General features: G+C 36.4%; 2 protein-coding genes across 19 annotated transcripts; both read left to right on the forward strand.

Annotated features, from left to right (window-relative positions):
* Positions 1–3,731: 3,731 nt before the first annotated feature.
* LOC133714674 (dynamin-related protein 4C-like) lies at positions 3,732–16,243 on the forward strand. Of its 18 annotated transcripts, XM_062140846.1 has the most exons (20): positions 3,732–3,942; positions 4,148–4,352; positions 5,339–5,421; positions 5,662–5,703; positions 6,078–6,159; positions 6,595–7,857; positions 8,063–8,128; positions 9,155–9,223; positions 9,842–9,960; positions 10,076–10,236; positions 10,384–10,594; positions 10,675–10,937; positions 11,187–11,292; positions 11,649–11,714; positions 12,049–12,235; positions 12,496–12,566; positions 13,355–13,407; positions 13,506–13,615; positions 13,749–13,934; positions 14,015–16,243. In XM_062140846.1, exons 18-20 carry the CDS (start codon positions 13,544–13,546, stop codon positions 16,034–16,036), a joined length of 2,280 nt encoding a protein of 759 aa, XP_061996830.1. In that variant the 5' UTR covers positions 3,732–3,942; positions 4,148–4,352; positions 5,339–5,421; positions 5,662–5,703; positions 6,078–6,159; positions 6,595–7,857; positions 8,063–8,128; positions 9,155–9,223; positions 9,842–9,960; positions 10,076–10,236; positions 10,384–10,594; positions 10,675–10,937; positions 11,187–11,292; positions 11,649–11,714; positions 12,049–12,235; positions 12,496–12,566; positions 13,355–13,407; positions 13,506–13,543; the 3' UTR covers positions 16,037–16,243. The 18 variants fall into 18 exon arrangements, with proteins under 18 accessions (XP_061996830.1, XP_061996837.1, XP_061996840.1 ...); XM_062140853.1 differs by adding an exon at positions 9,591–9,700 and having other exon boundaries at positions 12,049–13,407; XM_062140856.1 differs by adding an exon at positions 9,591–9,700 and having other exon boundaries at positions 10,108–10,236; positions 12,049–13,407.
* Positions 10,058–11,278, forward strand: LOC133716205 (calcium-dependent protein kinase 10-like). The gene is made up of 3 exons (XM_062142923.1): positions 10,058–10,228; positions 10,384–10,594; positions 11,187–11,278. Exons 1-3 carry the CDS (start codon positions 10,058–10,060, stop codon positions 11,276–11,278), a joined length of 474 nt encoding a protein of 157 aa, XP_061998907.1.
* Positions 16,244–19,965: the final 3,722 nt, after the last annotated feature.

The following is a 19,965-nucleotide window of genomic DNA, read 5'->3' on the forward strand; positions in this document are numbered from 1 at the left end:
TCAATGGTGTTTAAATGAAAAAAGCTATATGTACTCGCACATAGAGTAATAAGGGGGATGATAAAAATGGGACAAAAATTGATCAAATCTTCTTCAATGATTAATGATCAAGATGAATTCATGATTGAGATATGCAATTGTGAGAATCTCAAGCCTGTTCCTGCAAGTTCCTTGGGCAATTTTGCCATTTGATAGGCACAATCATCCTGTGGATATGGTCAACAATGGTACTGATGGTAAGTGAATATAGGCTTTTCCTTTTGATGATCAAAATGATAATGTTAGGGTTAGGTCGTTGTCAAGTTGATAGGGTATGGTAGATATTGCTGGGTTTCAATTGTGCCGCTGCGAGTTCTTCATGTTAAAAAAAAAAAAATGGAGAGAAAGCGAGAGATCTCTTCATATTCTTAGGTTTTCTTGTCAATCCTTCTAATTGTTGATTTTTTTTTTTTAAATGAAAAAGAACAAAATAAGAAGACATGCTAGAAATTATTATGATTAAAATGATGATGTGGCACGTGCCATGTCATTCGGTATAAGTTTTGGGTCCTTGACCCAAAGCCCCAAAATCAGCTAAAATTGTCCCACTTACCCCAGCAACAAATTTTTATTCCCACTAACACAATTTGAAGCAAAATGACAATTTTAGCCTTGGCCTAATTAAAAAATTACATTTTATCACACTCATCTCTCTCTCTTCCCCACATCGTCAATTCTCTCTCTCTCTCTCTTTCTCTCTCTCTCCGCCCGATGCAGCGTTGAACTCCGGCATCATGCCTGAAGCTCCGGTTGGAGCTACCTGAAGACAACGAAGAAGCTCCGGCTTGCCTGAATCAGTTCCGGCTTGCTTAAATCACAGACGAAAAGCACCGGCTTGCCTGAAGAAGACGAAGAAGCTCCGGTCAGAGCTACCTCGCCGGTGGCGAACTCGGATCTCGATCTGAACATTGTCGTTTCTCTCCGCTCTATCTCCAGCACGACTTCTCTCTCTCTCTGCAGATTCTGACGATCCGGCATATTCCGACAACCCGGTCTCCGCGCAACAGCAACTGAGGGTCTGCAACTGAGGGTTTCGATCTAATATTCAGACATCTGAGTGCGCTGAGAATCTGCAACCAAGAAAAACCGACGAAGGAAGGTGCAGCGACGGGTGCCCGGATCATTTTCTGGGTGCCCAAATCAGTTTTTTTTTTTTTTTTTTTTTTTAAGTAATGGGACAGAAGGGAAATTTTTTTTTTAATGTCTGTTGGGGGGCAATACACGTCTATTGGAGGGCAATAGACGTTTTTAAATTGATATAATATCTTCATTTTTTTTTATGTACTCAATTTTATTTGTCTAATTTTAGGAAGATTAGTTATCATTCCGGCTACATAAAGATCTATTGGGGGGGCAATAGACGTCTATTGGGGAGCAATAGACGTCTATTGGGGAGCAATAGACGTATATTGGGGGGGGGGGTAATACATGGCTGATAAATGTCTATTGGGGGGCAATACATGGCTGATAAACGTCTATTAGGGGACAATAGACCATTGGGGCAATAGACGTCTATTGGGGGGCAATAGACGTCTATTGCCCTTCTATTTGGGGGGCAATAGATGTCTATTGGGGCAATACACATTTCCGGTGGGGGGCGGCCGGTGACCGGAATCTGGCGGCCGGTGACCGGAATCTGGCGGCCGGTGACCGGATTCCGGCGAAAGTTGGCCGGATTCCGGCGGCCGGTGACCGGATTCCGGCGGCCGGTGACGGGCTCCGACGAAGTCTCCTATGGTTTCTCTCTCTTCCATTTTCTCTCTCTCTATCTCTAAGTAACAAAGGGGTGAGGGGTAAAATTGTATTAAAAAAAAATTAAAAACAAAAAAAAAATCTTAATGGGGTATTAGGGAAGACTCCCTTAGAGTGTATTGGGTAAGAGGGAATTAAAAAAACTTAATGGGGTAAGTGGGAAAAAAATCCCTATAAATGGGGTAAATGGACAAAACCCCATAAGTTTTTTGTATAACTTTTTGGGATCTCAAGCATTTTCCCTTTTTTTTTTCCGCAACTATGGTTTTCTCTTTTTTCTTTTATGAAAGGGACTATGATTTTCTTAATGGCAACATAATGAAAGAGGTCAGACAAAAAAAAAAAACATTCAATAAAAAAGGATTCAAGTTTGGGAATGCAGGTTATGTCAATTTAAGTGGAACTTGTCGTCGTTTGACAATATGTGTATCTTCATAGACTCTGCATTGTTTTTTTTTTTTTTTTTGGTGTAGTTTTGCATCGTTTTGCATATCAGTTCGTAGGTACGTAACTTCTTAGATGATGTTTTACTTGAATACATCTGAAGAAGTTGAACCTTTCTTGGGCAGACATGCATGTTTATTTTTTATTTTTGTTATTTGTAGCCTTGTAGGTTATTGTATTATATATACACCTCATAGATGGGTCATTTTCGAACATATACATGTTTATGAATTTTTAAAATAGACAAAATGAGAGCCAGAGGAGTCTTTTTAGACAACAGAAAAATATATTTTATTAATCTCATAACCAAAATGGCACATATAATAAGATTCTTGTACTTGCATCCTTAATTAGTGGTCAAGTAGTTTAGGACAGACAAAATTAAAGTCAAAGAGTATGTCTACATAACATTAAATTTGAATGAGTCTCCATTCGTCAATGCACGTAGTGTAGCTCCAGAAGACTTTATAACTAAATATAAACAAACATCATAGCAAGCAAGCTTAAACGTAGCAAAATTAACAAACTAAATTCTTGTCCTTGCCCGTGTTTCGAAGGCGAGGAGTCTTGGCAGGATAGGTCAACCGCAATAGACCAATAACTTCTTTGATCCTTTTTGTCCTTAAGAGGATTCTTGTTCTTGCTACCCAATGGTCATCCTCTTTTCTTCTTAGTGGTGTGGAGTAGCACCAGAATCAGCCGGTGGAGGATTATACGGCACCATAACACCTTCCAGTTTTTCAACTAGTCCCACAGATTTTCTAGTAAATTTGGAGCTAAACTCTGGAAGCTTAGCTTTACCATCTTTTTTGGTTGCATCATCAATCCCTTCTGTGCATCAACAAATTTCAAACCATATAGCAGTTAGCAGCTGTTGTTTAATTCTGTTCATTTGGTTACTGCAATAATTTTCTGAAACTTTTTTTTTTCGCTACAAAGATTTCTAATTAATCCTCCATCCTTAGATATGTTGAGGTCCATAATCAATAGCTCAAAGGAGTTCATGTTGTGGTTTTAGTGCTGAGGTGGCTTTGGATATTTTGTTTTTGAATTCCTTGAAGCTAGAAAGGTAATCTTTCCCTATCAGGACATTTGGCTATGATTAGTTGTGCAACTGTAAAGATGGGATTATCCAAGGGTAATGGAAGTAAGCTTAAATCAGGACTACAAATCAGGTACCTAGCACCACCTGTCTAATTTTGTTCAATTGATTAGTCTTGAATCCTGGAGTCATTTTTAGAGGCCCAGCTGTTTCATTCCTAGCCAGGATTTTAATAATTTATCAGTTGATGTTTCATAGTCAGGAAGCATGTATACCATCTACGTACTGTCTGTTCCATTGTCAGGTCCCATATTTCTAATGCTGCTAAACCAGTTTTAAAATGGTAACTTTTAACATTATTCTCTCAAGATTTTATTCTCGGACAAAATATATAGGAAGTAGAAACGGAAAACGAAATTTGAATTATTATTATACATACATCTAAAGCTGAACCCGCTGTTCATAAGGGCCTGAAATGGAGTTACGGTTTTGCCCTTTGTTTTATTCTGAATTACAGTTTTGGTGTTAGTCGGATAGGGTTGTTGTGCGACGCTTTTGCCGTTTTCGTTTGTTCAGTTTCTTCAATTATAGATCTTTGAAAACGCTCTCTTGCGGAAGGCGATTTCAGTCCTTGGGTTTGACGGTTTGGCTAAAGTTCATCGTTGGTGAGTTTTTCTTTTTTCTTAATCTGGTCTTCGGATGATTGATCGGTCGTTGTTGATTGTTTGCATTGTTTTTGGGATTTGATTTCTCTTCTGTAGCAACATCTGTACACCGATGATCAACTCTTTAGCCCTCGATAGAGGTTGGGTTTCTATTTCATTAGATCGAAATACAACCGTTTTTTCTTTTGGGATTTTGTTGAAACAGAAGCAAAGAAAAGAAAAGAAGGAGAAGGAGAAGAAGAAAAAGAAGAGGGAAACGGGAAGAATTTCACTGTTATTTAAGTCAGCACGATTTTGTTGGGAGGGATCTTTCAACAGGAGAAGGGAGAGACAGAAACACTGACAGCGAAGTAGAGGTCGATAGCAAGGTTTGGATCCGGTTTGGGGGGGATCTTTCAGCAGGATAAGAGGTATGGGTGTGAATCAAAGTTGGGTTAGTTTTGATTTTTATTGAATATATCTGCAACGATTTTGCAATCAGTCTTGGTCAATTGTTTTGCAATCAGTCTTTCAATTTATCTCTTTTTTTTTTTTTTTGGAATATTGTATGAACATCATTGTGAGATGTTTGGCTCAATTGCACTGTGAAAGTGATATTGGCTTAATCACTTTCAAAAATTGGACTCTTCTGGTCTTGATCTTCTTCATCATCACTACTTTCCAAGCTGCTTAGTTTATTGTAACTACTCCTTCTGTAGCACTCCGTCTTCATGCTTCACCAAAATGGAGAGAGAGAGAGACCCAGATTACAATACCAAAGAGAAATAGGGGTGAAAGGCCAGGGATTAATGACCATAACCAAAAGTTGGTGTGGTTCAGAGGTGGACTTTAAATAAATTAGACCAAAAGTAAACATCATTAAATGGAGGAGGGTTATAGGGAGAGTTATTCATGCCCATAGCCCTTTTGGCTTTTGCTAATTTGAGAGTTGAAAGTGTTTTTGGTAGCGTTTCACAAAAGTAACTGAGGTGTTACATGCTTTTTAACAAAGCACCTGTAGAAATGCACTTGAGAAGCTTATAAAACAGAAGTTCTTCCTACAAAAGCAGTGTCAAGGGGACCTAAAGTGGTCTTTGGTCATGAAGAAACTATGAAGTACACTAGGTAGATGTGTAATTAAAATTCCAAGAACTAAAAGTCAGAAAGCAGCAATGGAGAGCATGTGACTTGAGTTAAGCATGAGCAACAGAGAGAGAGAGATAGTGAGGAGAAGCGGAGAAAGAAGATGCACAGTTTTTTTTTTTCCAGTAGAAAAGGGTAAAGTGAAGATTAAATTTTTACTGAGATTAGGGGGGTGTATCTACCAAATTTCTATTTTCTGGTATTGTTTTATTAATGTGTCTTCATTTCTTCTCCTGACTCCATTTTTAACAGTTTGGTTTATCTTTGGTTTCAGGATAATTGTGTTTGGGTAGGTGATCTGCTACAACTAAACCAATCGTGCTTGGGTTTTGAAGATAATCGTCCTAGATCAACCAGGTGAGGGACCATCGCTTCTAATTTGTTTCATTTATTCTTCGTCAGTTGGTTTCGCAAGGGCTGGGTTACACATATAATCAGTGCCCCCCCTTTTTTTTTTTTCAATATTGCTGTAATTTTTTCATTCAATTGATGTAGTTGTGCTTCATTATTTTCATATAACTAAGATTCTGAATAAAGCCAAGGATCTATATTGTTGGTTATTGATTGTTTGTATTGTTTTTTGAAATTGGGTTGCAGAAAACAGAAGTGTTGATGGGTTTCGGATTTCAGTGATTGAAGGTAAGGTTTTTATTTTCGGTCTACACCAGAGTGATTGACGTTTAAAATATTATCAAAATAAGTTAATTGCTGCACTCTCAGTGTGTAACCCAAATGGAGAGAGAGAGAGAGACCCAGCCCTATGGATTAATTCAATAACTAATGATTGAACAATAAAAGCCATGAATCAATTGTTTAATTCAATGATTAGTCAAAATAACTAAGGTAAATATTGGGTTTTGCTCAGAGATGGTGCCCCTGGATATATATAATTCAAATACTTTTAGTTTTATTTGTGGTCAAAAATAAATTGTGAGGTACCAAATTAATTTAAAATGTCAAGCCAGATATTCCAAACTTTATGAATTTGAATAGTGTCTCTGTTGGTTTCGCAGTTTTCAGTATTGTGGACTGGAGTATCTTCCTGTTTTTGCTTTGTTGATTGGATTTTGCCGCATCCAGCATCGACTTAATTAGGTATTACCTTTTGTTCTTATTCTATGTTCTTGATTAATTGCTATGTTCTTGATTTGCATATGAAATAAGGGATGCTTTTAGTTGTTTGAGTTCAAAACATTGGTGTTTGGCGATTGGGTTTGGGGATTTACTTGATGTTCTGCAAATATTGAAACATTTGATAGCAGAAAAATTGCTCTTTTTTATTTATTTATAAACTACTGTGGTGGATTTTAAGGCAATGTTACTGATCGAGTTCTAGAAGATGATATAATCAATTTTCAGTTGTGGTTAGGATTTTAGAAGTTGGAATTTTGAGGTTTCATGTTCTTTATGGTTTCCATGTCTACGGTTTGAAGTTTATAACAGTAGTGCATATTTGTGAGAAGGAAATGATGAGTTGTTGTTCTTGAAATAAGAAATTGGTAGAATCAGATATGGGTGTTCATGTTTCAGGGATATTGTTTGTTGTGGAGTTTGCGATTTCAGTAATTGGTTGGAAGAGGTTGGAGGTCAGATTTTGATGAAAATAATGAAGCACAACTACAATGATCAGTTTTGGGTTTGGGATCAATTTTGGTCTTCAATTATCAAAAAACAATTGTTTTCAATCTATATCCTTATTTATTCATTTATACTTTTAATAATGGCTCTGCTTTTAATAATGGTTTTGTTTTGGTTGTGGCTCACGGAAGCACAAATTTCCGCGTAATATGCACATTATTTGGAGTCCAGGAGAAATTCAAGAAGTTTCAAGGGAAGTTCAACCAAAGTTCAGTTGGAGTCCTTGAGTACAATTTCGCATCCAACTGAACAACACTACCAACTGAACTTTGCCTGAACTTCCTTTCAGACTCCTTGCACTCCCTCTTAGATTAGATCTTTACTTCAATTTCCAAAACTTTTGTCTGCTTCATTTTCAGTTTCATATCAATTTCAGTTTCATATCAATTTCAGTTTTATTAGTATCATATTAACTCCCGCAGCAAAGCGCGGGAAACTGTATCTAGTATTTACTATATATAAAACATCAGTTGACTGTTCATAAGCCATTTTACTGTTTATAAGCCGTTTACTGTGGTCGAGCCGAGCCAAGCCGATTGTTGGAATTTATGCGCTTCGCCGATCTAGAAGCCTCTATCCACAAATCTGGAAGCCTCTCTTCTATGTACCAGTCTAATTTTCGGTTACAAAGTCTGGGAGCCTCTATTTACACTGACAGAGGCCTCTCTATCTATACCGACATTCGCTGTTCCAGATTGTCGGGTTTGGTGATCGATCAAAGTTTGGTAGAGTGGGTTCTTCTTGATAGCGTTAACTCTTCTAGACTATCAGGTATGGCTATCGATCAAAGGTTGACAGAGTTTGGGTCTCTTTTGATGGAGTTTGGGTTTCTATTTCACATTAGACCTGATAAAATCGTTTTCCTTTTCGGATTTTGTTGTTTGTCGAGCACGGGGGAAGAAGGAAAAGAAGAAGAAGAAGAAGAAGAGAGAGATCAGAAGTGAATTCCAGACAAAAAGAAGCTCCGTGATCATTCCAGATTTCTCAAACAGTACCCAAAAGGGATTGGCTCTAGGATTACAATTTTACCCTAGAGTCATCGATATGTAAGCCACATGTCCACTACTTTCTGGTTTCGGGAAGCCTCCATCAACATCACCCTTCTGTTCGCCAACATCGGGATTACCTATCAACATGAGTACCGATCAAGGCTCCGTAAGATTTTAACTTAATCTAATCAGCACAACACAACAAGCTTTGATCTCTTACTGAAACAACTTCTATCATCTACTTTATTAATTTGTGGTTTCCCTTTTGAATAGCAAATAGAACAGGTTTGATCTCTTAAAAAAAAAAAAAACTATGTTCTTATTTATTTTTTAGTTCTGTCACTATTCTTTAATTTTAGTGAAATTTGCAGGATATTGATCATTGGGTGAAGCAGAAGACAAGTGCTTTAGCTTTGAATACCTTTGAGGTTGCTTAGGTATTAAATTTGTGCTTTTGTTTAATTTATGCTTTTCCTTCTACGTTCAAATGAATTTCTTTTTTCATATTCAGTGATTATTAAAGACAGCTTTTTCTTTTGTTTGTTTTCTGTTCTTTATAGTTTTATATAATTTGTCTTTAGTTTTTTATTACATTCTTCATGTTTTGTAATTCTAAATTTGTTTGATAACTATTGAAAAACTTTGGAAGAAAAATGAAGGTAAATGATAATACTTCAATCTAATCAGCAAAAAGAAAATGCTCAGCTTCTTATGCTGTTGATAAACATGGAATTGGAAAGGTTATCAGGCTTAGTTATCTACAGCAATGACATGGACCATGCTTATCATTGAAACAAAGCTACTTCCTCATTACCAAGATTTTTTTAGCATTAAAGCATTGATAGATGATAAGCTAAATTGTGAACTAACCTCATATGGTGAACTAATCTACATATTTGATTCATTCAATCTGTTTTATGTTCCAGATATCAGAACTTGAATTGTTTTGAAACTATTGGACTTGCTGTAATCATGGATTAAAACCTCAGTACATTAAAATGTCAACTTAATCTACTGGGGACACAGGAATGAATAAAAAATGGAAAACAAATTAGAATCAATAAATTTATTACCATGATCTTTATGTTCTTTGATTCTGAATCGCCTTACTCTACAGTATTAACTATTTCTTACATCTTTCGTTTATCAATCTGCTTCTAAATTAAGTTTGAAAAATTGTGAATGGTAATGTCAGTTAAAAACTTAAAATATTATATTATGCATCTTTAGTCTACAAATAAAAAAGATGAAGTAGTGTAACTAAGTTGATGGTTGGATATTTCCTAACCTGAATCTGCAGGTACTATTAGCTTTGAATATGATAAGAGTCAAAACCATGAGAATATGAAATTCTATCCATCACATCAAATATATATTACATTACCTGTTTCGTTTTGCATTCAATCTTATCATATCTTTTGTTTTCTTGATTTGCAATTTGTTCTGACTTACTCTTCTTGCAGGTTTCGCTTATCACTGGTGGAGATCAATTTCTCTGTTGACAGTCGGTGCTTTATTTTTTTTACAATCAGGTTATCTTCTTTTCCTTTACTTATCATTTCATAGTTATTCTCACTTTCCTTTTTTCATTGATATAAAAAATCTCAACTCTTTCTTATTATGATCCATCACACACTTATTAATCTGCATAACAACTTTAGCACAAATTGATGATTGACTTGAAAACTAGCACATAGATATATAGCTAAAGATATAGCTGCAGGTATCTAAACAATCAATTTTACAACTCTCCTATGTTCCTGCATGCTTAGTTTAGCCTAACTTCCAAAATTGAATTATTTCATCTACTTTCCTTTTGTACAAAACTCATCTACAGATTTCCATTCTGTATATGTAATTAATCCACATTTGCTTCTTTTTTTATTGTAATTGTATTAGAATCGTCAGTGTAGTTCCTGTACAAGTTAAAAGAATCCCAGCCAAGCCAAACAACTTTGAAAATTTATAAAGCTTCTGTTGTCAATACTGGAGGACCCCAATTGTTTGTGGTAATTGGTGTAATATAAACTTTTCTTTAAAGAAGAGTTCTGTGCATGTCTCTGCTGCTATGAGGTTAAAATATATCTGCAACATGATTTCATTTCATGAAATATGTGACCTGAAGTTTGCCTTGCCTTTTGTGATTACAGAACATCCATGGTTACAAAATACAAAGAAAGCTCCAAATTTTCCATTAGGAGATATTGCAAAGCCTAGGCTCAAGCAGTTTTCAGTAGTAAGCAGTTCTCAGTAATAAATAAATTTATGGGTAAGCATCTGTTTATGAGTCTCAGTATTGACTACTATTGCAAGTGATATATGATTGACAAAATATGTGATTATGTGAAATTTTCTTTTTCTATCAAATGCTGCAAGAATTGCAGAACACTTTTGTTAACGAAGTAGAAGTAATCAGGGACATGTTCACATTGATGGACACTGATAAAGATGGCAAAGTAACTCATGAGGAATTAAAGACTGGTCTTCAAAAGGTTGGTTTGCAGTTGGCTGAAGCAGAGGTTAAGATGCTGATGGAAGTGATAAGGTGTGTGCTTTAATTTCATTTGAAAACTAAAATCACGATAGCTTTGCTTCTAACAAATTTTTAACATTATGTAACGGCTTATGTATCTTTAATATATACAATCTATTCAACAATTAAAATAATGCCTTCTGTCTTCTCTTTGCATAGGCTGATGTTGATGGGAATGGATTTCTGGATTATGCAGAGTTCGCAGCAGTTACAATTCACTTGCAAAAATTGGAGAATGATGAACATCTCTGGAGAGCATTTATATTCTACGACAAGGATGGAAGTGAGTATATTGATTTAGTTGAGCTAAGGCAAGCATTGGCAGATATGCCACTTTCAACCCACCTCTTCTCTTTGATGGCACTCCCAGGTCTATCTCAATACACTACGAGGTTTATGCTTCAATTTCACTGTATTCCATGTGTAATGTTTTTGCTTTGTATCTTGAAGGTTGTGTACCTATTACTCAATGGCTTCCTGTGACTCTCTCTCTCCTAAACTGTATCGCGCTCACACTGAATTTGAATTTGCTCTCAGTTGGTGTTGCTCATTTGTGAATCTTTGATGAGATTGATATTTTTTTTTTTTTTTTTTTTGGGGGTATCATGATAGAATGAAGCGAAGTGATTAACATGGTTGTGCAAGTTTTAGCTGAAGTTCATGGACTTGATTTCTGTTTCTGTGTAAAGGGCTTTCAAGATTAAACTCCACTGGTAGGTTTTATTTCGTCAAACCTATCTATGTTTAACTGCACATTTCTGTTTCTGTGTAAATGGCTTTCAAGATTAAACTCCACTGTTTTACTGCATATTTCTGTTTCTGTGTAAATGGCTTTCAAGATTAAACTCCACTGGTAGGTTTTATGTCGTCAAACCTATCAATATGTCTACCTTTTATACATTGTATGGTATCGTAATAGTTTGTATTGTACTTACTGACTGGTAATTTGCTTTTGTTGGCAGAGTCGTTATCTCAGAAGTGGAAGGAGCTGATGGGGATGGCTTGCTCAAAGCAACTTCAGCCCCATGAGTACAGCTCAGGTCTTCATCATTGAAGCTCTTTGTCCATGTAATATCTCATTGCATTTTCCTGTACAATGTACTCATTAAGTTATACTGAATCCACCAAAATCTCACAATCAGATCAAACCAAATCTGCAAATTTCAGTGTTGCTATATATGTAGTGTTACAAGCTCAATAGTATAACTGTCTGCACAAGCAATTACTTTCATGAACAATCTGCAAATTCAATGATAACAATAAATTCCGCGGCAAAGCGCGGGCAAGGTTTCTAGTCTAATGAAAAGTTGAAATGAGAAGTTATCTAATATTAGACAGTGAATTCAGCTGTTTTAATTTCTTCACCTTTTTGCATCTCGGAGTATCTTCTTCAGCTAAGACATGTTCACATCCACATTGAATAGGTAAGAGAAGAAGCGTGCTTTTCACCATTAGATGGGGGATATGTGAGAAAACAAATGAAGATAAAGGTCTATGTATTCCTGCTTTGTGTTTAGACTTCTGAAAGACTAAAGAAATGCATTTACGGTTTTACACAATGGAATTGCGGTTCTAACTATTTGGTTATCTTGACTGATCATTGTAAACTGTGTATTGACAAAAGAGAATTCAATCTCACAACAGAAAATTTGAACCTGACAAGTTGTGAAGTTGTAATCAATCATGTATCATATATTTGTCAAAAACATGCAGAACAGCCACCTTTGGAAGACTATCCAAATTCACTATTCTTATGTACGATTTTGAACAACACCGGTTAACCAATCAGACAAGCTACGTTGACACCATTTCCAATGTTTGCAGATAGAAGTTTGAGACATGAGATGGTGAATATGTAATTGCAGATGGAATACAATATCATTTATCCCATGTTTGGAGGTCAAACCAACTTTCATAGGGAATCATGATCTTCACGTTTGGAAAGATAGTGTATCATGGATGTAAACATAGCTGTTTCATCCATGGTAAATGACTTCCTCGTTGCACATCTGTAAGGGTCTGTGTAGATTAATTTATCAGAAATCTAGCTATAGATTAATATCTTTGCTGCAACAGAAAATTCATCATCTGGTATAGGTAGAGATATGTACACCATGTTTCTGTTGGATGTTGGAAATTAACTGATGCTTCTTATAAGTGGCAAAGTTGCAACTTGCAACTATTTGATGATGTCAAATGCTCTACAGATAGGTAAGCACGCTAGTCATCTTTAATTAAACTTCTCATTCAGTCAATGTGTTTCTATTGTAGCTCTTGTTCAAGTGGAAAAAGAGAGACCTTGCATGATACGCAGTTTTTGATTGATGGCATCATCTTTAAAGGTACCCTGATGAAGTCATTGCGTCATTAATTGCTTTAAGATAATGGGTTATCGATTGACAAAGACAGACGATAATGGGTCATCAGCGACATTACCTTTGGAATTGAGTTCTATCATGAATGGAGACGCACCTCATAGGCTCAAAAAAGGAGAGGCTTTTGGACCATTCTCATCTTTTATTCTGATTAATTTCTTTTTCTCCCAATCACTTGTGGGTTATAGAGACTAGATAGAAATGAGGTGTATACTTGTGTATGAGAACATATACCTTGTTCTTGTTACAGTAAGCATCAAGCTACTCTTCTTGTGGACGTAGGTCTCACAAGAGGCCGAGCCACATTAGTTCTGTGCTTGTTCTTGTGCATATGCTTGATTTCATTACTTGTCAGGTCAATTTTTTATTTTTATTTTTTATGCACTAGGATTTCTTTACAACAGTAACTCATCAATTCAAAGATGGTGTATCTGCAAAAAATAACTCTTTGATTCTGTAACCTCTGGTTGCCTTAGGGGCTTCCATCTTTTAACTTAATTTAAGTCTTTTCTTATCACAACAAAAAAAATAAATAAAAAGATCGGAGAGTTAGTATACTTTTGTTTCATAATCAGCTACCTCTTCATACTTCCATTGATTCTTGTCCTCCTCATTATAGGAAGGCCTTCATAATGGATCATTTTGTTACCTGCACATCACGATTCAATATCACAAGACATATCATATAAGTATCAGCAGTTTTATTCAAGTCATAACTTATTGGACTATGATGCATGAAATAACAAATTTTGCAGGAAATTCTACAATGTAAAAGATCGAAGATCGTGAAATCCAAACCAGCTGATAGGTTCGATTCTTTTGCTTTACCATTTACTTTTAATTTTACTTTCTTGTACTATGTTGCTTTAACATTTTGTTTGTATACCTTTCACTTTTTCCTAGCAGAACAGATTCAACAATTCACATGGATTGGCGGGGCTTCTATGAGCTTCAATCATCTCCCTACTGTTCCTAGTCATCTTTATGACTTTTCCAAACAAAGAATAGAACCAAAGGTGCCCACTTTTTTTTTTTTTTTTGGGTAATCCAAAGGTGTCTACTTTGTTTACACATTACTTTGTACGTATTCTGTTATTTATTAACTCATCCCATCTCTTTCTCCATCTCACTCTTCTAGTCTTCTTTCAGTCAATACATCAGATTATCAAGAAGATGGGAGCAGCAAAGCAAACAGATATAGCATGCATTTCAGAAGGTGAAGGATCATCATGTGTAGAACAACATGCCAACATTGAAGCAGCACCGATTGTGTCATCCTACAATGACAAAATCCGTCTTCTCCTTGGCATCGTTGACAAGCTCAGGAGCCTCATGGTTATGCATTACTTTGTATTCTGTTATCTATTAACTCATCCTATCTCTTTCTCCATCTCACTCTTCTAGTCTTCTTTCAGTCAATACATCAGATCATCAAGAAGATGGGAGCAGCAAAGCAAACAGATTTTTCATGCATTTCAGAAGGTGAAGGATCATCATGTGTAGAACAACATGCCATCATTGAAGCAGCACCAATAGTGTCATCCTACAATGACAAAATCCGTCCTCTCCTTGACGCCGTTGACAAGCTCAGGAGCCTCATGGTTATGGAGGAAGGCATTCAGCTCCCCACCATTGTCGTTGTAGGTGACCAATCATCTGGCAAGTCAAGCGTCCTTGAATCCCTGGCCGGCATCAGCCTGCCACGTGGACAAGGTATCTGTACCAGGGTACCCCTTATAATGAGGCTTCAACACCACTCTAGTCCTGAACCAGAGTTCCAGTTGGAGTACAATGGCAAAGTTGAGCACACTGATGAGATCAACATTGCTGATGCTATTGTCAATGCCACCAATGATATTGCTGGTGGAGGTAAGGGAATTTCTAACACCCCATTGACTTTGTTGGTGAAAAAGAATGGTGTTCCGGATTTGACTATGGTTGATCTCCCTGGAATCACTAGAGTTCCTGTTCATGGTCAGCCCGAGGATATCTATGATCAAATCAAAGACATGATCATGGATTATATCAAGCCTGAAGAGAGCATCATTCTCAATGTGTTGTCTGCTACTGTTGATTTTACAACTTGTGAATCCATCAGGATGTCACAGAGTGTGGATAAAGCTGGTGATAGGACTCTGGCTGTGGTCACAAAGGTTGATAAGGCGCCCGAAGGACTATTAGAGAAGGTTACAGCAGATGATGTTGGTATTGGTCTTGGTTATGTCTGTGTGAGGAACCGAATTGGAGATGAAACTTATGAGGAGGCAAGGGCTAAATCTCAAAAACTTTTTAAAACTCATCCTTTGCTGTCCAAGATTGACAAATCTGTGGTTGGAATTCCAGTTCTGGCTCAAAAGTTGGTGCAGATTCAAGCTTCTAGCATAGCTAGAAACTTGCCAGACATTGTCAAGAAGATAAATGACAAGCTGAGTTCTTGTCTTTTGGAGTTGAACAAAATGCCAAAGAGTCTGTCGTCTGTTGCTGAAGCCATGACCGCGTTTATGCAGATCATCGGATCATCAAAAGAATCTCTTAGGAAAATTCTGGTGAGAGGAGAATTTGATGAATTCCCTGCTGACAAGCACATGCATTGCACTGCTCGGCTTAATAAGATGCTCAATCAGTACTCAGATCAACTTCACAAGTGTGAAGAAAGTGACCCAAAAAGTAACTTCTTAGTAGAGGAGATCAAGATTTTGGAGGAAGCAAATGGTATTAGTCTTCCGAATTTTGTTCCCCGCAATGCTTTTCTTGTTATCTTGCAGGGAAAAGTGAAGGGAATCTCGAGCATACCTATTGGATTTGTTGAGAGGGTTTGGAGTTATATTGAAGAAGTGGTTATGTCTGTGTTAATGCATAATACAGAAAACTATTATCAGCTTCAGGTTTGCACCAGAAGAGCTGGCCATAATCTTATAACAAGGATGAAAGAAAGGTCAGTTGAGTGGACGATGGAGATGGTGGAAATGGAGAAGACTGATTATACAGGTAATCCAGAATATGTATCCGAATGGAGCAGGCTGATGGGTCAACAAGACGCATTTGTACATGCGGTGTTATCTAAAAATGACTCTACGATCTCTGTAGAGGGTATTGGGGAAGTTGAAGTTGGAGACCTTCGGCAGTATTCTCAAGTTCTCTCTCAGGCTTTTGACTTGAAAATGAGGATGACTGCCTATTGGAAAGTTGTTCTAAGAAGGCTTGTTGATTGTATGGCTTTGCATTTGCAGTTGAGTGTTTCGAAACTTGTGAACGAAGACATGGAGAGTGAGATTGTGAATGAGTTGATGGGACCAAATTGTGGTGGTGGGATTGAGAAAATGCTGGAGGAATCTCCAGCAGTTGCCACCAAGCGCGAGAAGCTGATTAAGAGCATCAAAAAGCTCAGGGATTCCAAAGAGGTTGTTGCTAAGATCTTGGATGGTGTTGCTACCTAATGGTCTCTTTCTAGCTAGTACTAAAAATAATGCGGTTTGTTTTGTCATTTTTGTGTGAACTATCTATTTCTGTCAATTAGTAGAATGAATTTGCTTTAATTTTGATGCAGCTTAAGTTTCTAGCTTGTACTAAAAAAAATAAACCGCATTAATCATGTTTGTATGAACTATCTATTTCTGGCAATTAGTAGAGTGGATTTGCTTTAATTTTGATGCAGCTTAAGTTTCTTTAAGGAATCTTTCTTCACTTTAGGTTTGATAGTGTTCATGAAATAAGATAATATCTAATGCTCAGTACTCAAGTCAGTACTTGTGGATGATTGTTTGGTAGAACCCACCTAGCCGGCCAAAGCCTAACTGAGTGCTAAATTTGCTAATCCAGGTCCAGAAGAGTATGTTTTTTTTTTAGGTTTAATCTAAACAAATAGCTCCATTAAAAGAGTCTTCGGAGTGGCTTCATTTTTAATTACTTGGTTAGCAATTGATTACGAAAGGCATGACAATGGTTTTATTGGTAGTAATTATTTTGGGGAGGCTGAGAGTTTATCCTCAATTTTTACTAGTTTCTATATAGGTGTTTCGGAGCTGTTTTGTACAAGCACAAAGCGTTGGTGTTTTGGAGAAGCACAAAGCATTGGTGTAATACACCTTCTGGTTTGTTCTACTTTAGCTTTAGGGTCAAGCCCTTCTCAACTTATATATGCTTCCACTTTTATCTGAAATGCCCCCTTATGCGATTTTGATCGCTAATATTTCAATGTATTATTTCTTTAAAAAAAATTGTCTGACATGCATGAAATTCTAAGCATGAAGCACAGAAATAATACCCTAATTTCGTAGTATATGAAATTATGATTTCATTCATCATGGTTCACTCCTACAGGCCCTATTTGTTATCATCAGGTCAAAACAAAAAGCAGTGTTCAATTGATCCTTCTTTGTCCAATATCTGAAAATAAATGAAAGATAATAATGAAATAGAGTCTGCACAAAAAATAATAATGATTTTCACGGATCTGTAGTAAATAGTAGCAAATATCACAATACAGCATCTTTGCATTAGTAGGTCACATCATTTTTTTCAACAAAATTTGAAAGCGTTGCGACAGCCGGAAGTTACAACTGTATAATTTCTCTTTTGGCATACGACCTCAATGTTTCTGTTCCATCCTATTAAAATTGCCTACAACCTCTCTCGACTATGGATTTGTGGACACCATATCATGAAGCCAGTCATATCATTTGCTGGTGAATATCAGCTTCCTGCTGAGCCAGTTCCACCGTCATGGCCTCATCGAAAAATTTGCTGATGCTCACATCCTCGCTCATTCCCTGCAAATTCAACATAAAACCCATTATGCCTAGATATGGCATTTCTTCCACAGTTTTGCGAATTATCAATAGTACCAATGCCTTCGGAAGTAACTTGGCACTTCAGTTTTGTGGAGGTACAGAAAAAGAAAAAAGTCTTATTTGATGGATCTTTCTGACCAGATGTAAAAGAAAACAGTACGTATTGACCAAAAGAAGGAAAAAAAAAAAAGAGACAGTGGAGACATGAGCCGCTGTGAAGAAACTTAAGACTTAAGTTCTTAGGTTTTGTGGAGGTATAGAAAAAGAAACGTGTCCATTTGATGCATCTTTTTGATCAGATGTAAAAGAAAACAGTACGTAATGACCAAAAGAAGAAGAAGAAGAAGAGGAAAAAAAAAAAAGAGACAGTAGAGACATGAGCCGCTGTGAAGAAACTTAAGACTTAAGTTCTTAGGTTTTGTGGAGGTATAGAAAAAGAAACATGTCCATTTGATGCATCTTTTTGATCAGATGTAAAAGAAAACAGTAATGACCAAAAGAAGAAGAAGAAGAAGAGGAAAAAAAAAAAAGAGACAGTAGAGACATGAGCCGCTGTGAAGAAACTTGAGACCCAAGTTTTGTGGTGGTACAGAAAAAGAAACAAGTCTATTTGATGCATCTTTTTGACCAGATGTAAGAGAAAACAGTATTGACCAAAAGAAGAAGAAAAAACAGTAGACACATGATGAGTCACTGTGAAAGAAAAATATAAATGTAGAAATGATTCCAATATTAAGTGCGGCAATCATTACAGCCAAAGGTATAGCTACACACTGGCTCCGTTGGGCTACAGTCTGCCACAGATTTTGAAAAAACATAAATTTGTAGCTTAATTATGGTTTAATAGATTAAATATTAAAAATTAGTCCACCTCAAATTTCTAAACTTAGCCCATATTGTTAAAGGAAAAACATATTATGTGTCTTCGTCAAAGTGACTGACAGAGAAGGAATCAAGGAATCAGCGATTACCATCAATCAGCACAATTACACGGATCAATCAACATTTAATGTCATCATTGTAATTGATATTTCCGTTGTAATTCTCTCCCTATATAATGGGACTATGAAATGAAATGAGTAGACCAATTTCAATTCTCATTTTACTTTTACACGTTATCAGCACGCTCAGAGCAAATAGCCAAGAAACAAAATCCTACTTTTCTAGTTTCTTTCTTCCTCCCTTCGATAAAAAAAAAAAAAAACAAAATCAGGCCTCACTGGTGACGCAGCCCAGCAAGAAGAAAAAGAGAAGGGACGAAAAAAAAAACTCCAGCCCACTGCTGAAAAAAAACATCGCTACGCACGCCTGCATCAACACGCGCGTGCGCTAGGATCGTTTTGTTTTCTCGAAATCAAGTATGTTTTCTTTATTTTGTTTTTATGATTTTAATCAAGCATGTGAATTTTAGTTATGTTTTCTATTTTTAAGCATGCTTTATACTTCATTGTTCATGCTTTTATTATATTTTGTTATTAAGCATGTTTAGTTAAGATAATTTTGATCATTTTAAGCATGCCTTGTTATTTATATAATTATGCTTAAGCATGCTTTATATTTTATTGCTTATATTTTTATTATGAATTTTTAAGCATGTTTCGTGATTTTTATTTTACGCATGATATATTATTGCTATTAATATGTGTAACACATATTTTGGTGTTTATTTATGAATTTTTTGAGCATGCCATGTACCTTATTTTTATATATGCTATGTTTTATTATTACATGTGTTATGGTTAATTTTAGAATGCAACATATCAATTCCGTTTTGCCATGATAATGAAAATTCATGCGCATTATCCATACACACTTACTGTGATAAAGCATTTTCACATAGCATCGAAAGAAAAAATGTGACCATTACGAATCTTGGTCTTGAAATCTAATTCACATTTTTGGAAAATAATTTACGTGGATGTCTTTATGACTGCGTAATTTATATCTTCTCTCTTGTTTATGTAGATGGCTGATCCAACTCGACCTGAATTTGACATCTTGGACTCGGAAGGACTTGAGTACCATCGTTGGGTTTCCGATGTGGAAACTACCTTTGTGGCAAAAGACTACACTGCCACCATTACCGACCCTAAAGATGATGAACTATCTAATAAGGTGAAAGCAAATGCCTTAATGTTTCTGAGGCCACATATTGATCCTAGCCTACGCTGGGAGTACCTTCAGTTGAAGACACCCAAAGAACTGTGGGATGCCCTTAAGGGACGTTTTGGGAACATTCATGACACTTTGCTCCCAGAACTGGCCGTTCAGTGGAATGGAATCCGCTTGCTTGACTATAAAAGGGTCAATGACTTCAACAATGACATGTTGCGCTTAAAGGCACGTCTCAATTTCTGTGGAAGGGAAATCACAAAAGATGATATGATCTACAAGACTCTTTCCACTTTTCCTACTTCAGCGTTATACTAGCAAACCAGTATAGGCTGGAGTATGACAACAAAAGAATCACAACCTTCAATAAGTTGATCAACCTAATGCAAGTGGGTGAGAGGCATAATGAGATTCTCTTGAACAACAATGTCAGGCCCACAGGGACAAAGAAAAATCCCGAGGCT

Source organism: Rosa rugosa, chromosome 6, assembly GCF_958449725.1.
Source record: "Rosa rugosa chromosome 6, drRosRugo1.1, whole genome shotgun sequence".
In the NCBI taxonomy this organism is placed as follows: Eukaryota; Viridiplantae; Streptophyta; class Magnoliopsida; order Rosales; family Rosaceae; genus Rosa; species Rosa rugosa.

What these genes read in the sequence shown, in the direction of transcription:
- LOC133716205 (XM_062142923.1), top strand. Translation starts at nt 10,058, where the DNA reads ATGCTGCAAGAATTGCAGAACACTTTTGTTAACGAAGTAGAAGTAATC. An exon ending in AGGTTAAGATGCTGATGGAA is followed by an intron (nt 10,229 to 10,383) that starts GTGATAAGGTGT and finishes CTCTTTGCATAG; the next exon opens with GCTGATGTTGATGGGAATGG. An exon ending in CTCTTTGATGGCACTCCCAG is followed by an intron (nt 10,595 to 11,186) that starts GTCTATCTCAAT and finishes TTTTGTTGGCAG; the next exon opens with AGTCGTTATCTCAGAAGTGG.
- LOC133714674 (XM_062140848.1), top strand. Translation starts at nt 13,544, where the DNA reads ATGAGCTTCAATCATCTCCCTACTGTTCCTAGTCATCTTTATGACTTT. An exon ending in AACAAAGAATAGAACCAAAG is followed by an intron (nt 13,616 to 13,748) that starts GTGCCCACTTTT and finishes GTCTTCTTTCAG; the next exon opens with TCAATACATCAGATTATCAA. An exon ending in ACAAGCTCAGGAGCCTCATG is followed by an intron (nt 13,935 to 14,014) that starts GTTATGCATTAC and finishes GTCTTCTTTCAG; the next exon opens with TCAATACATCAGATCATCAA.